General features: G+C 36.7%; 1 protein-coding gene across 1 annotated transcript in view; it reads right to left on the bottom strand.

The window, feature by feature from the left end:
• LOC129224166 (uncharacterized) overlaps window positions 1-15,975 on the bottom strand; it is a 245,757-nt gene that overhangs the window by 52,843 nt on the left and 176,939 nt on the right. The window contains exons 26-27 of the mRNA XM_054858583.1: window positions 11,208-11,366; window positions 3,544-3,741 (exon numbers count right to left, since the gene is read on the bottom strand). Coding sequence (XP_054714558.1) covers window positions 3,544-3,741; window positions 11,208-11,366 — 357 coding nt within the window. The remainder of the gene's footprint in view (window positions 1-3,543; window positions 3,742-11,207; window positions 11,367-15,975) is intronic.

Here is a 15,975-nt window from a genome sequence, read left to right as displayed (position 1 = left end):
TCGTTAAAATTACAAAAAATCAAACGAAAATCTGCAGGTAAATTACAATGACATGTAGCGCCGGATTTGCCTATAAGATAAACAAGTTATAGCTTAGGGCCCCTGCTTTGAAGTGGACCCCTAACTCCCAAAAAATTTTGATTCGTTCCTTAAAAAAATTGAAACTGCTTGAAAAACTAATTTCATTTTCAAGTACTTGAAAACCTTGAATATTTGGGAAACGTGTGGCTACAAACCTTAAATTTTAAAATTTCTAACAAATCGTAGGGGGAGGAATGCCAAAATGTGTCAAATTCAGCTCTTTGCTACATCAAGCATCAAAAATCAAGGTTCTCGCGTTTGTAACATATTACTTGAAATAAATTTGTTTGTGACTCACATGCTTCATATCTTGCTATTTATTTAATCCCGAATGCAGAATTTTGAAAATTCTTTTGTATTGATTGCTTTTATCTTACTTTTACTGGATATTGTTAATCTGTTTAGCCTGGTAAAAATGGAAAAGTATGCATTTTATACCAATAAGCTTGTATCTTTTTGCTTTGAAAAACGGGCTTGTAACTCCAAAACAGATGACAGCATTTTTTTGGGGGGGGGGGGGGGGGGGACTTTGCATTTTTTTAAACCAAAATGGTGCTTTTATTTTCATTATTTTAAACCACTTGTAAGCATGATCTTTTTTGCAAATATTAAAAATTTAATTTTACGGAACTGTGTTGTGTGACAAGAAAATTTTCCTCTCAATTTCGGATTTAACGCAAAAAATCGAAAAGAATTAATAATAAAAAAAAAGAAATACATGAAATAACCCACATTATTAGATTAAGTTCATATTCCATCGGACAATAGTGTCACTTAGAGTTCTTAGGGACGCTAGTGCCATGAACTTTCATTTTATAAGAGAGATTAAATTTATGATATTTTCGAAAAAGTATAATTGACAGGTTATTTATATTTGAACAGACTAATAAAGATTTTATGCTGGGACGCTAGTTATACTTTTATATTTATTTCAGAGTAAGATTTCTAATTCAGATCTTTTTGTATTTGATAATTAATTGTAAAGAAAACTTCATTTTCAGCATTTTGCGAGAATATTAATTTTTAGTACCTAATTTCAATCTAAAAATACACAATTTCTGAGTACACATCCATTTCAAGCAGCGTTAGGATGAACTTACTCATAGCTCTCGAACACGTGCGCCTGTCCAGTGAGCGGAAATAAATTAGATCGACAACTGACTCTCCACCTACTCGCGGTTGCTCCTTTTTTCGGAATTTATCTTAAGACACCCGCGGTTAGTTGCTTCGAGTACTGCAGGAAAGTCCACTGCCCCTACTCAAGGGGCTCGGGCTACACAGTTAAAGGTACATAAACCTCACCCCGAGCTCAGCTCGGGCTACGCAGTTAAGAGGTTAATGCTCATGATAAATTTCTGTACCTCAAAACCAGAAGGATATATACATTATGATAATTTTACAGGAGAGAAGAAAAACTTTTTCTGGGGCATGCAAAGGATAGGACGCGTTCTTTCAACCCTGGTAAAAAATTGAAAAGGATTTTTTTTTTTTAAATTACGTTCACATGGCTCGATGACTTCTACATACAATGCACTAATAAACGGAAAATCACAATTTTTGAACTCGTCCTTCTGGCTCTGAGATACAGATTTAAACATCAGTATATTATGTACCTTATGCATAATGCTCTTCAGAACATAGGGTAGACTGGGGCACGTTTACGCAGTGCCCTTTTTTCAAAACAAGTTATGACTGGTGAGCCAACCTAGGTAGCATCAACTCATCGGATTTTGCTCGACCGATCATCGACTCATCCTAAACTCATCCCGTAATGCACGCTGATATCGTTGCGATCAGATTCCGAGAACGGTTTTCGATGAACTGTTTTTTATCGGAAAACTATATCCTTACGATTAAATTTTCCGATGAAAATTTGCCGAGCTGCATTTCGTCGGAAAAAGAAATCGTAACGATCAAATTTTCCGATGAAAATTGGTCGAGCTGCATTTCATCGGAAAAAGAGATCGTAACAATCAAATTTTCCGATGAAAATTTGCCGAGCTGCATTTCATCACAAAAAGAGATCGTAACGATCAAATTTTCCGATGAAAATTTGCCGAGCTGCATTTCATCGGAAAAAGAGATCGTAACGATCAAATTTTTCGATGAAAATTTGCCGAGTTACATTTCATCTTAAAAAAAGTAGGTCGTTTAAGTTTTCCGATAAAAATTTTCCCAGTCTAAAATTTTTGGAAATCTTCCAACTGTTAAAATAGGATAAGTTTTATTATTCGAATATCCGACTATTGATCAAACGTAAGGCTATACGTATCATCATTCAGGGTTGAGAATCGGAGGAAAAATGACTGAGACTTTGACTCCGAATCCGACTCCTGGATTTTGGAAGGGTTTATTCCGATTTGCTGCAAAATCAATTCAACTTTAACTCCACGATTCCAACACCGATTACCTCACTGGAATTGCGAACAAAGTGAGACTCCGAATCTTGAATGATTTCTCTCTATCTTCAAAACAATTCCACACCGTTCAATTTGACTCCCAAAATTACCAGCTCCGACTCGGTTTGCGGGCAAAATGATCTACTCCGACTCTTCACTAGCTGCCGCCACAACAAGTATATTCACTTTCCGTTCAGAAATCTGTCATGGCCTTGCCACCCGATAGATGGCGCCACAGATGATTTTCCATTTAATAAATTATTTTCCTCCTTGGAAAGAGCGTTAATTGTCTAGTGGTTAGCATATGAATCTCGTATTCCAGTGGTCTAGGGTTCGATTCCCGGCTAAAGCGACTGAGATTGAACTCATGAATCACGTTCGTCAAAAGTTGTTAAATTAGAAATTAATTTAAAAAGTTTAAAAAAATTAAAACATATTAAATAATTGTCCCCAAATGAAAAGTTTTCCAAATCTCATCGTATTTTCATCCAAAATTCATCGCCTCGGAACAGCACTGCTCGTATATTCGTATATTGCTCCGAATCTCATCGGTATAGGAGCAAAATTGATCGGATTCTACTATTGCCGATGAGACATATTGGAGCAATTTCCGATGAAAACTCATCGGAATCCGATCATCGGCCGATCAAAGTTTGATCGGATTTCGATGAACGGCCGATGAGTTGATGCTACTCGGGAACAGCCATAACAGATTGATGCTGCTCCCAAGCAAATAGTCTCACAAGTTTTTGAGCATCAGTCGAGCTAGCAGAAAGGATAATCTGTTTTTTACAAAGTTGAGTAAATTTTGCGTTGAACGTTTTGAAGCTTGGTGTGAATAAATAATACTTCGTTAAAAAAGAACAAATATATAAAAATTAGCAGAATTTATGCTTTTTACCTTTTTCTATATCAAATATTTAGAAGAAAGTATTGGATTCGTGCAAATTTTCGAATTTCGAAGGATTCAAACGTTTTGAGGTGTACTGAGTCCATTTCGACCATTTTTAGAAAATGTCTGTGTGTGTGTGTGTGTGTGTGACTCCAGAAGGAAGCACCGAACCTGTTTGGCTGTTCTGTCTTCCGAACGATAGCTTGGGTGGAGAGGGCGGGGGTACGGGCTTCACCTCTGCCGCCTGGATCTGCTGCTTCACCAAGCCTGTCCTTTCTGTGCTGGGACGCCTCGCCAGAGGCTCCTTGGGCGGCTCCTCTTTCTGATTCTCGAAAAGAGATCTTTGGCGACTCACAACGCATGGTTTGGCTGTAAAAGGGAAGAAAATACGTCAAAGGAGGTAAAAAGTATGGAAATATATAAAGAACAAAGCAATGTTTACAAACAAGACGTATGTAATGTACAGGGGCGTGCACAGAAATTTTGAGGCCCCTCACAAATGGCTTTTCCGGGACCCACTCCATATTGTTTACCCCTATATTTCACGTCTAGTTTTAAAGATATTGGACCCCATTCAAGCTCGGGCCTGGGCCAGCAGTTGTCCCTTCTCCCCCCCCCCTCCTTTGCATACCCCTGCGTATGTAACTATAATTCGGATGTGCAAAATTGATCTTGAGACTTAATCTTGATCTTTACATCTTGCGGAATTTACCGAGAGAGGAAAATATGGAAATAACGCTAGCCTCCGATGAAATTGTTTCCTGAAAAATTTGAATGATTTGCGTATTTTAAGCTAACAAAGAAAGCGAGGGTTTCCTTTTTAATGAAGTTGAATATGTTTCACTGACTTGTGGTCTGGATGCTGCCCCATCATTATATGAACGAGTTTTCTTCAAACCTCACTTGTGCTCGTACACCAACAAGAGCTCCCAACACCCGGAGTATCTTAGACAACTTGGTTTGGAGGTTATTCACCAAATCCCATGTGATGCATTGCAAATATATACCGACGGTAGCAGGGGTGACGTAGCGGTGTTTATATCAGGGAAGGAAACGGCATTAAGATCTGTATTAAAAACCCCGATTTTTGCTCCGTCTTCCGGGCCGAACTTCTAGCTATTGAGGAGGCTCTGAATTATTGCGTCACAGAGAGTGTCAGTACTGATATTTGGATCTTGAGTGATAGCCGAAGCTCTATTCAGCATCTGTCTGAATGGTGGAAACAAGGTGACAAAACGACTCTGAACATAATCCAACATCTAAAACACTTGAGTAAACGTCTCACCATTACTTTTCAATGGATACCGTCACATGTTGATGTATTTGGAAATGAGATGGGATGGCTCGTCAGGGGAGCCGAGAGATTTCGCCTCATAACGGATGCCTTTCTTTTTCAGAAATTGCAACCCGTGTTAAGCAAAGCATCAGTTCCTCTTGGAGACAGCCCCCTATACATGAATGGTACAAAGCATCCCGCCCTGGTGCTGCTTTACTTCGGGCAAGTAGTAGAGAACATCAAACCGTCCAGGCCTGACTGAGAAGTGGACACACTCGAGCACAGCGACATGTGGCTGGCATTAAGGTTTTCCCCTTGTGCCCTAAATGCAATTTGACTCAGGCTGCCCCCGCCCATATTTTCTCTTGCATCTGTTGTGACCTGAATCAGCTGTATTCCGACCCTTCTGCTGTTTTGGAGGGACTTTGTTCGCACGGCTTCATGGAATTGGTATGATGTTTCTGTCTGCCAAGTGGGACAAGCAACAACAACAAGCTAACAAAAATCAAATTTGAAGCCACAAAGTTCTTATCACGTACTATTTATTATTTTTATTTTTTAATTGGATGCAACGTTAATTCGATACAAAAAAAAAGCTTATTTTGACACTTTTTTTGAAGACTTAGTTAATATATATACATTTATTTTCAGAATTGTTACACATTAAAGTAACATTAAAATAATATTCTGTGAAATTTATATTGATTTTTATGAAGAAATGAGCCATTGACAGCGAATCTCCACGGATGCCTCCAGACAAAAAAAAAAAAAAAAAAAAAAGAAAAGTTTCATGGCGGTGCCCTCATAATCCACCACAGGATCATCTAAAATAAAAAACCAAAATTATTTTATTAGTTAACACTGCCGTGGAAAGGTTAAAAGCAAAATCCGCAAATTTTTAATATTTAATTTTTTTGCACTTTTGTCATCTATCGCGCTTGAGCTTTCTTGTATATGTTTGCTTATTAGGTTCCCACTGAAAATAAAACACGAAAACACGTCAAATTCCAACATTTCATTATTGCTAGAGTGAAAATTCAAAACGCGTTTTTTCAAATATCTCATCTTTGCAGATATTACGTTTTACCTTTCCACGGCAGAATAAGGCCACCTGTTCCTCAAACGGCGATCAAGGGGGAAAGTGACATGTGATTGGCCACCTAGGTCGCCAGACCTAGCTCCGAGTGATTTTTTTCTTTGGGGATGATACTGTGTTTGTATCCCCTTCATCTGCTAATATTGGCAAACTGATAAATTGGATCACTGCTGCAATCGCTTCTAGGTCTGCGAACGTGCTACAACGTGTAGCAGGAGTTTGAATATAGGTGTGGTATCATCCGGTCAGGACGAGGGCAAGTATAACATAGGTAGTTCGAATGTTTTAAATGTGTATGTTCAAAAAAAAACAACGTTTTTCTTCCATTTTTTACTTTTAGAATAAATTTTTAATCACGCTATATTGTGACGCAGAATTTATTTTGCTTTGCATGTTCCAAAACAGTATTTGAGCAGAGTTTTCAGATTTTCTCCCCTAAATCAAGTATCGGGCAATCAACTTGTTTACCCTAGCAATAATCTAAGTCAATGGTACTCAATCTACGGCCCGCGGGCTGAATGGGGTCTGCGAAGCCGATACATGTAGCCCATTGTTATGTCTAATATTACGTATCAAAAAAAAAAAAAAAATGTTTTAGAACAGTCCAAAGCAACAGATATGAAGAAATAACATCTCCGGACTTATTGGCCGTGGTCAAAGTGGAAAAGAAAGTACAGACGTTTCGTCAAGCTCTGCGGCTGACATCAACTGTGGATGAGTTAGATGCAACTAATGAGCTGCTTCGGTCGCTCTGGTATTTAAGCAAACTGCTGGTTGGTGCCGGTTCTTGATTGGATGGCGTTCTCAAACTGCTGGTGAATGGCGGTTCCTGATTTAATGGCAAAAACAAATGATTTTTTTCAAAGCAACAGATGCTTTGTTTTTTCGATATCGTAAATAATTGTTGTTAATTTGTAGCGAAATAATTTAATAACGTTTAAATGTGTTTCTAAAAAACAGATAGAAACAGCGTATCAATAAAATAATCATGTAGCAATTATAACAACAGTTCATGGTTTGTGAATTTCTTTCCTTCTCCGCGTACTCCCTTCTTGTCTATAAAAAAAGATTTAAATACATTTCAATTGTATATGAAGCAGTAAAAAGCAAAGGGATGTAAGTGCAAAAATTAAAAATTTGGAGATTACCAGTGCAAATGGTAGGTGAACCACTCCTCTCTTTTGGGGGTAAGAGATAGTACTAGTAGCCCTAGTAGATTCTGTTATACAGCATGATTTAGAAAAACTTTTCAATGAAAGCCTACCTAGGACCGGAACTAAACGCGTTTAACTTAAAATTTGAAAGCATCCCCTCACATCCGTTTGCTTCTCCCTGCCTCTACTGGCCCGTGAGATTCATCTTAAAACATATAGTAAAGAAATATACGTAGAGAGGCCCCGTCTATGGTAAAAAGAAGATGAAATTGAAGCCGGAATTATGGGATACAGCGGTGCAATGATGGGCGGGGTTATGATAACATGATCGCTTCGCGAGAATAGTTTTTACCAATCTCGCAAAGGGGTAGAATTACGGTAACCGGGTCACGGCGATAAATATTTCATTCTGGCAACCCGCTACCTTATCTTGGCGACGGAGCAATTTCGGCAACCCTACACCAAAGCTTATTCGCTATTCGTTTGGCCAATCAACCATTTCAGAATTCACAACACAAAATTGTAATTTACTTGTCTACTAAATATTTTTATTTTAATTCCAAAAAAACAATATTTTTAATTTCCTCAAAGGTGATTTTTTTCTGAAAACTGGCAACATATATTTTGTTTCTTCAATTTTTAGATCTTAGAAACATTTTATAAAATTTTACATCGTGGAATATGGGAACTACTTTGATATAACAACAAATTGGAAATTTGGCGACTTTCCTTTTCTCGCCAAGCAAAATACCTGTTTTGTTGCCACAAAACTTTTTTAAAAAAACTCCAAAAATGGTACAAAATACAAGAAAATACTAAATTTGGCAACAGCAAAAACCTAAAAGCTGAAAAAACCTAAATTGGCAACACCAAAATAAGAAACAGCAACCCTAAAAAGTCCGCATGGAGTGCCAGATTTGGCGCGTAATTTTTTAGGGGGGGGGGATATCAAAGTTATACCGTGGAATGTTTGTCACTTTTAACTATTTTAAGTTATAGATTTAAAAACTCGTTATTCATATCTTTGGATACTTTTTTGGAATTTGTTTGCAGTAAGTAATTTCCTTCGTGTTTTATTGTTCCAGCTTCAATTTAAAATTCATTACTTATCGTGATAACTTATTCAGTAAGTTTGAATTAAAATTTTAGATGTAACGTTCTCTGGATGGATTTTTTGATGTGATTTAACTTATTTAGTTGATCTTTTTAAGTTTCAATTGAACGATGAATTTACTTAAGGGCTCTTTCTATTTTTTGACGAATTATTTCAGACTAATGTCGTTTTCTATCCAACTTTTAATGTTGTTTAATTTCCTAGAAATGTATGTTTCATCTTCATATTCCTAAGGAAATCAAACATAAAAAGTGTAACATCATTTTTGTCATGAACCTTTTCGTTTCATGCGCTTTATCTTCCCACGCAGTTAATGTTAACATCTTGAAAAAAGTTACCTCTCACTTGTCTATTCTGCAAACTTAATTTTTAAATAAGAAAATCAATAAAGTTGTATAAAAAAAAATAGGCTTTATGATATGTTTCTGCATATTTCGCTATATTTTCATCATTTAAAAATGAAAAAAGAATTTTATTACTTTTTTTTTTTTTTTGCTTTTTGAGCAATCACGATTGCTTATTGTTCTCATTTGACTGTTTTTGGCGTTACACTGATTTTCCCCACCGCCACCCTCCGCACCATCACCGTGGACCGGCTGGCTCCTCACGATGCTGCTCCTCTAGCGAAAGCCGTCTCCAGGTTGCATCCATGTCCTACACACACGCGCCTACATACACAACTACACACACACACACACACACACGCACGCACGCACGCACACACACACACACACACACACACACACACACGCACGCACGCACGCACGCACACACACACACACACACACACACACACACACACACACACACACACACACACACACACACACACACACGCATACATACAGACACCCACACACACATACACAACTACCCACACATTCATACATGCACACAGACACAAACACATATGCCTACACACACATACACATACCCCCCCACACACACATTCATACACAACCATACACATAACCATTGAGAAGGAATATGTTGTTACTCAAATGAAACTTCGTAAATCCCGGGTATACAATTTATTGTAGATGACATGACATACACAGGATATAATTCTTAAACATATTGAGCAACTTAAACGTATAATAATCGTATATAATTAGCTTAGAACCGTAGGACGTATAATAACGACAATTCAAAAGAAAAGAATTCTAAACATTTTTCGTTGCCAGGTTCACTAAACATAACTATAGTAAAAACAGTGTTGCCAAAATATCAAATGAGTTTCAACAGAATACTAATGGAGGGAGCCATAGCAAATGTCTCAGTGAAATAAGCTTGGGAAGCAATGTTTCCCAGGTCAGGTGACTTGTTTGGCTGGGAAGTTGTCGCGTTTTGGCACGCAATCGCTCTTTTGGCATTAAATATTTTTCAGACGACGCGACGGCGCTTATTATGAAATCGGGGCTCCAAACAGAGCAACTCTGGCTCCAACTCCTTTCCGCATAATAAATAAATAAATAAATAAATAAATAAATAACGGATACAAATACAGGCCAATCATTCAAACTCCCTCTCCCCACTTCTTATCGGATTTTAAAATATAATGTAATTGCATTTTTCATGTATTTTGATGTTTATTCTTTGAAATGACGGGCATGTACAAATAGTTTAAAGTGTTCTGTTATTGACTGAAAATTTATTTATTCATATGTATTGTAATCAATGTTTTGAAATGATTTCATACGCAGGCATACTAGTATTTAAATTGAAGCATAAAAATAGCTAATCTTTATTCTTGCGCATCTGCTGTTCATAGGAACTTGGCGAGAAGATTCTCGCCAACAAAGCAAATGTGCACAAAACGCTTAAGAGCCGTTAAAATAATTACTACTTAAGTAAAAAGGTTTTTTATGGAACTAAAATGTTACTTGCACTCAAGATATACAATGTTTTATAACTTTTATAGGTAAAATAAGTACAAAAATTTAAAAAATATAGGCAACTGTGGAATATGTACTCGTTGAATGCAGATAAATGTTATTTTTTCTTTATTTAGAAGTAAAAAACATTCGTACATGCTAGGGAAAAGTTATTGGATCTCCTGGTGTGGCTTTTTCCTCACAGTTTACAATGCTAGAATACTGCGCTATTACTATAAATCTATTTTTCCTTTTCTACAGTTAAAAGTTGTTTTCATGCATGGCTTCAGCTAATGAAAACTTCTTCAGCGGTTACGGTCAACTCGAAATTGCTCCCCAAGTCACATGGTACTGTTGCCGAATCAGGATAGTAGGGTTGCACTCTCTCCATCTATTTCTTTTCAATGCACATAACCCGTACACACAAACACACACACCTACATACACACACTCGTGATTGCGAAAAACATAATTTGAATTCAAGATGTCAAAATTCAAATTATTATTTTTTTTTTATGATTATGATCAAAGAAAGAAAAAGATTAATAAACAGGTCTAGTTACCAAGACGATAGTTTGCGCCATCCGAAGCTCCGCCCCTTTTCTTTGGGTCTCTCTCATTGGAAGATTTCCTCTGTTTTCAATGTAGTACTTTGTTTCCATTGAGTCGTAGGTGCCAAATTTGGCTGTTTTTGAAAAAATACGCCAACGCGACCCGGTTACCGTAATTCTACCCACAAAGGGACCGTATAAAGTAGCTGGCGGATTGGTTTGCATTTTAATTCATGTTTTAAAGCAATTTCAAATACGTGCTTTATAAACTTGAACCGATATCTAAGTTTAACTTAACAACCAATTGAGATTCAGTAATGGAGTGTTTTGAATCAAGATGTATCTCACGAAGCTAAGGATCTTGGGATACAGCGGTGCAACTTCCGGCTTCAATTTCGTAGCATAGCGGGGCCTCTCTATGCAACTTCTTTTTTCTATGTCTTAGAATGAGGGTATAACTTTGATATACACCCCAAAAAATTACGCGCCAAATCTGGCATTTCCTACGGACTTTTTAGGGTTGCTGTTTCATATTTTGGTGTTGCCAATTTAGGTTTTTTCAGCTTTTAGGTTTTTGCTGTCGCCAAATTAAGTATTTTCTTGTATTTTGTACCAGGTATTTTGCTTGGCGAGAAAAAAAAGTCGCCGAATTTACGATTTGGGGGGGGGGGGGATATCAAAGTAGTTTCAGAATGAGATGCGGCCCATAGGTTTAAAGGATGGGCGCCACTGATCTAGACGATATGAAAAGAAAGCGAAGAAACACTTACTAGCTCTGTCACTGTGGAAGGCAGGTTTTTCTTTGATTTCCGGAGAAGGCAAGGTCTGCGGAGGAGCTGCGACAGGATAGTTGGGGTCTTCTCGACCCGTCAACGTTCGATTTCTTGCATCCCTCCTGCGACGTAGTGCCGGGGTGATGCCGGTATCGTCTGTAGAACAACCAGACAGTATTTTAAAACATTTTCTCCAATGAAACATTGCGTGCTTTTATGGCATTTCAGTTTGATTTGAATAGTATGCTTGTCTTGCAAATCGAGGTGAAACATATCATAACGTGGTACATGCCATATTGACGAAATATTTCCCATTGCTGAAATAGCTGTTGCCATTTTTGCTAGTAATACTATGATTTTATATTTTAATGCCACTTTGTTAACGACTTTTTTTTTTTCATTTGGAGGAATGTAATGTATTTTAATGGCTTTAGATGAATGGCTTTTCATTTCAATGAATCTTTAAGTCGTTTATAATGGCTTGTTTTTATTTAAAAACTAAACATTAAAATTTAAAATTGAGCTGTATTGGTTTTGGCCACGTTTGACAAACAGAAAAGCACTTTGTTTTGTGACAAGTTTGGCGGGTTTATCCTTTATCCCCGGTTTGCCGAGACTTAAAATTTCCTCCCCCTCTACATAGATCAAAAGATAAGATTGAAACTGAAAAACAGCTGTTAAATTTCGTGTAGGCGAAACTGCTGGGACAACGTTTGGCGTAGACGTTTTAAAACGTGGCAAAAGTGATCGTTTTTCCTCTGCAATTTTAAGATTCAACCTTAAAATTTTCTCGCTCGCAAGTTATACGAAGCATGGCCGCACTTGATTCGCTAACGCTTATAAAGTATAAGCGTATCGTAAAGCGTAAGCAAATCAAGTGCGGCCATGATTTTACATAAATTAATTAGCAATTTTAGAGTTTGAATACGCTACCTTGCGGTGGTTTGCGAAACTACCGAAAGAAGTAAAACATTTCGTTCCACATTTTTCTTTGTGGTAAAATATAGTTTTCGGACAGTTTGTGGTGTGATGCAATTTCAAAAGGATAGAAAAAAAAAACATAAATATAGTAAAATTTGCTGTCCTCCGCTAAGTTTAAAAGCAGGTTATAAATTACGGCATTTGTTCGTTTTACTTCTTTCAGCCGTCATTAACCGGACCTTCCAAATTACGATCCATTGGATCCGGCAAATTCTCACAGGCCAGTTCGCTCTGCTAGCTTAGTTTAAAATTCGAAACGGGGTGAGCGAATTCCTTCTAGTTCAATTACCTCGTTTCGACTCTAGTTATTGTGCTACACTCTGGCTGGGAGCATGCTCCTATCTATTTTTATTTCATTTTTTTCTCTAATCAACATTTTATCTTTGTCTTAATTTTATTTTATTATTTTTATTCATTCAAATAGCCTAGAAATCCCCCACGGGGGAAAAAGATAAAAAACTTCAAAAATATGTAGGAAGGGGGAAAAATGTTAAACTTATTTAAAAAAGAAGAACTTTAGTTGAAATTTACTTTGAAGAGTCTTCGGCTAACCATTATGGTACTCCCGTTAGAGGAAGCCACATCCCTCGTACAGTTTGACCATCGATTACATGGAAAGGCTAATATCCGGTTTATAGGCGGAAATGGACGTATCTATTAGTTTATAGGGATGTTAGTTGGTTTGTTTCAGATGTGCACTTTTGCATCTCTATTATTTAGCCTTAGTTTTGTAAAAATGAAAATTTGCTATCAGCAGCATTTTTTAATCTATATATATAAAAATCTCGCGTCACGATGTTTGTTCGGGGTAAACTCCGAAACTACTGAACTGATTTTTATCAAATTTCATACGTTTCTGTAATTTGGTCCAACTTAAAAGATAGGATGATTTTTATAATTTTTTATTGCAAATAAAATGTTTATTATACATTAATAGTGTGTATTGACTGTTTCGCTCAGTAAATTATTAATAGATGGCGCTGTAAGTTAATTTATCCTACAAAGTTTTATTTTTAAGTTAATTAAAATTTACAAATGATACTATGTTACGGATATTAATGGTTGTCATTAATATCGCCGTAGAAAGGATGGATATTGAGGCCACGCTTTTTAGTGTTACTGTCAAATTCTACAAATCAAGTTGAAATTGATAAGCAGCGGATAGTTCCATACTCACCACTGCTTTTAAAAACGTATGAGGCTCTTATAAATGTCGAGTTTTGCAGTTCCGCGATATTCGCTAAATACTTTGGCAAATACATTATTCAATATCATTATTAGGTCGCATTTGAGGTACGAGATATTGACGAAGTAAAGCGGTGAGAAGATATATAAGTAGCAACGAAGGATGTCTGGCATAATTTAGTTTCCCCCATTCTGTACAGCACCTTGCAGTACATCTTGAAAACGGTCAACGAGTATCTTTTATCGAAGATATTTTCTACGAAGTGCACTTGAACCACCAAAATCGACCCCCCACTTTTTTTACATTGTATCAAAAACCTAATGTGTTTGGCTCGATTCTCAGAAATAAAATTATTTACTAATTTTCCACACTATTTTACATGCACTGTAAAAAAACCCGAAATGTCACTGATTATTTCCGTGGAACATTTTGGGATTTCACTGGTCCTCTACAATTGTATTTGGAAATCAAGTATCTGCGTCAAAAAGTTTCCTGAATTGCTACAAACGTCATGAATGCAAACTTCTCACTGTTGCGAAAAATGTTTTAGCTCCCAGTTTAAATATTAACTCAGCGCATTTATTAAGCTTCAGGTCATTTACTTTCCGTTTGCATTGCCTGAAAGCTCCCAGACAGAGTAAATGAGCCTTTGGATTCCGTAGCTTTGCAGGAAGTGCAGGCAAGTTAGACTTGCGGTACTTGCTTGCAAGTCGGTCTTAAATTTCGCTATGCTTGCAGAATTATTGTTGGAGCTTTCTTGGAAAAATTGAGTGGTGTCAAGCTTTGTATTCAACTTTCCTAACTTTTAACTGACGGTCCAGCGACACCATTGGCTATTAGCCCAGGACAATGCTGAATTCTTGAAAAAGATTCCAGGATAATTTCAAGAAGGTTAATGAATTTTAGTGAAGAACTGACTTTACTACTGTCGTCGTGGTCCGTTCAAATTGACGTAACTCCCAATTGGAGTTAGTCTCTGGATTCCCTAACTTTCCAAGGGTAACAAGCAAGTGGAATACTTTGCGCATGCTTGCAAGTTCATCTTAGCAGTGGCTATGATAGCGATAACGCTTTTGGTACTTTCTTGGTGAGTCGAAAAATGTGACAAGCTATTACTTTCAATCTTGCTTCGATTCTCTCTAAAGATTTCAGAGAAATGATTTTCTCGAATCGGAGAGGTTTCAGAATTCTTCAGAAAGACTTCAGGATAATTTTAGGAAGGTTTCTCACTTTTAGTGAGATACGTTCCTATATTTTTGCAAGATACGTTACTGGCAGAAATTGGGCGTATTCGCTGCCCATTATTTTTCAGGACAATTCTTATTTTTTTTACAGTGTTGAATAAAATCAAAAAATCCTGGAAGCGACGCAAACAAAGAACACAACATTCACCAATCTCGGCCATATATAAAAATTAAAGCCAATACGTTGGGACCAAAACTCCATCCAAAACAAAACTGTGCATCCAGAACAAAGTGAATGTTGTTTTTGCATTCGTTTTCGGTTAAACATTCCCGGACAGACGGGAATATTAGCGGACCGTTAATTGTCGAGTGTATAATACATATCACGATGCATTGCGCGAATTGTAATTATTGGTAGCACACAATCATTGGGAGTTGCATTTTCTAATGCAGGTTTTACATAACGAGAAACAGTATTCTTCAACTGTTTAAGATAATTTTGACAACAAATTATCCAATACAATCATTACTTCTGCGGTAAAACATTATAAATTTTATGCTTAAAAATGTAATCCATAGAGTTAAACAAACACACCGATGTTCAAATCAAGATTTTAAACCAAAGATGTATAATGAAGCTTTAGTGTTGATTGAAGATTTAGGCATTTCAGTTTCAAATTTGTTGTTTAGTCTTTATGGTGTGATATCACCTGATCGATTGGTCACCGACTTAGTTAACACTGGTTTACAACGAGAAAAAACAGTGCAATGACGCTGTCTTAGCAACAATTATTGCGAATAATGAGCCATTATTGATAGCTGAAAAAAAAACCATAATCAGATTGTGCTGACCATTGATGCTGAACAAGGCTATACATTTGTCAATGAAAACAAAGCCATAAACATTCCAAAAGAATTTTTAAATTCTCTGGATACACCAGGAATGCCACTATACGGTTTCCGGTTAAAAATTGGTTCACCAATTATTCTTTTTCACAACCCCACCTAGATTATGTAACGGTACCCGTTTCTTCATCAAAATGTCAACAATTTTGACAGAAAGTTTAAAGGAGAAGTTTTTTGTGTTGCCTCGTAATCCGTATATAGTTTTCAAACACATTTGGAAGGTTTCAATTTCCGATTTGTTTAGCTTTTGAACAGACCATAAATAGATCTCAAGACCAAACAATGTCTACTTTCGATTTGGACTCGAAACATACATTTTTCTCTCATGGGCAACTATCTATCGCCTACTAACAAGTGGAGAAGTTATCACACCTATTCGTGTTAGCAAAACACAGGTTAAACAAGAATATTGTGCACGCTAAGTGCTTAGATAATTTTCAGTTTTCAAATAATAGAAACAATAGATCAAAATCATTGTTGTCTACCTTATTTATAAATTTAATTTTTA

The sequence above is a fragment of the Uloborus diversus genome, chromosome 6 (assembly GCF_026930045.1).
Source record: "Uloborus diversus isolate 005 chromosome 6, Udiv.v.3.1, whole genome shotgun sequence".
In the NCBI taxonomy this organism is placed as follows: domain Eukaryota; kingdom Metazoa; phylum Arthropoda; class Arachnida; order Araneae; family Uloboridae; genus Uloborus; species Uloborus diversus.
This window is presented reverse-complemented; position numbering and strand designations above follow the sequence as displayed.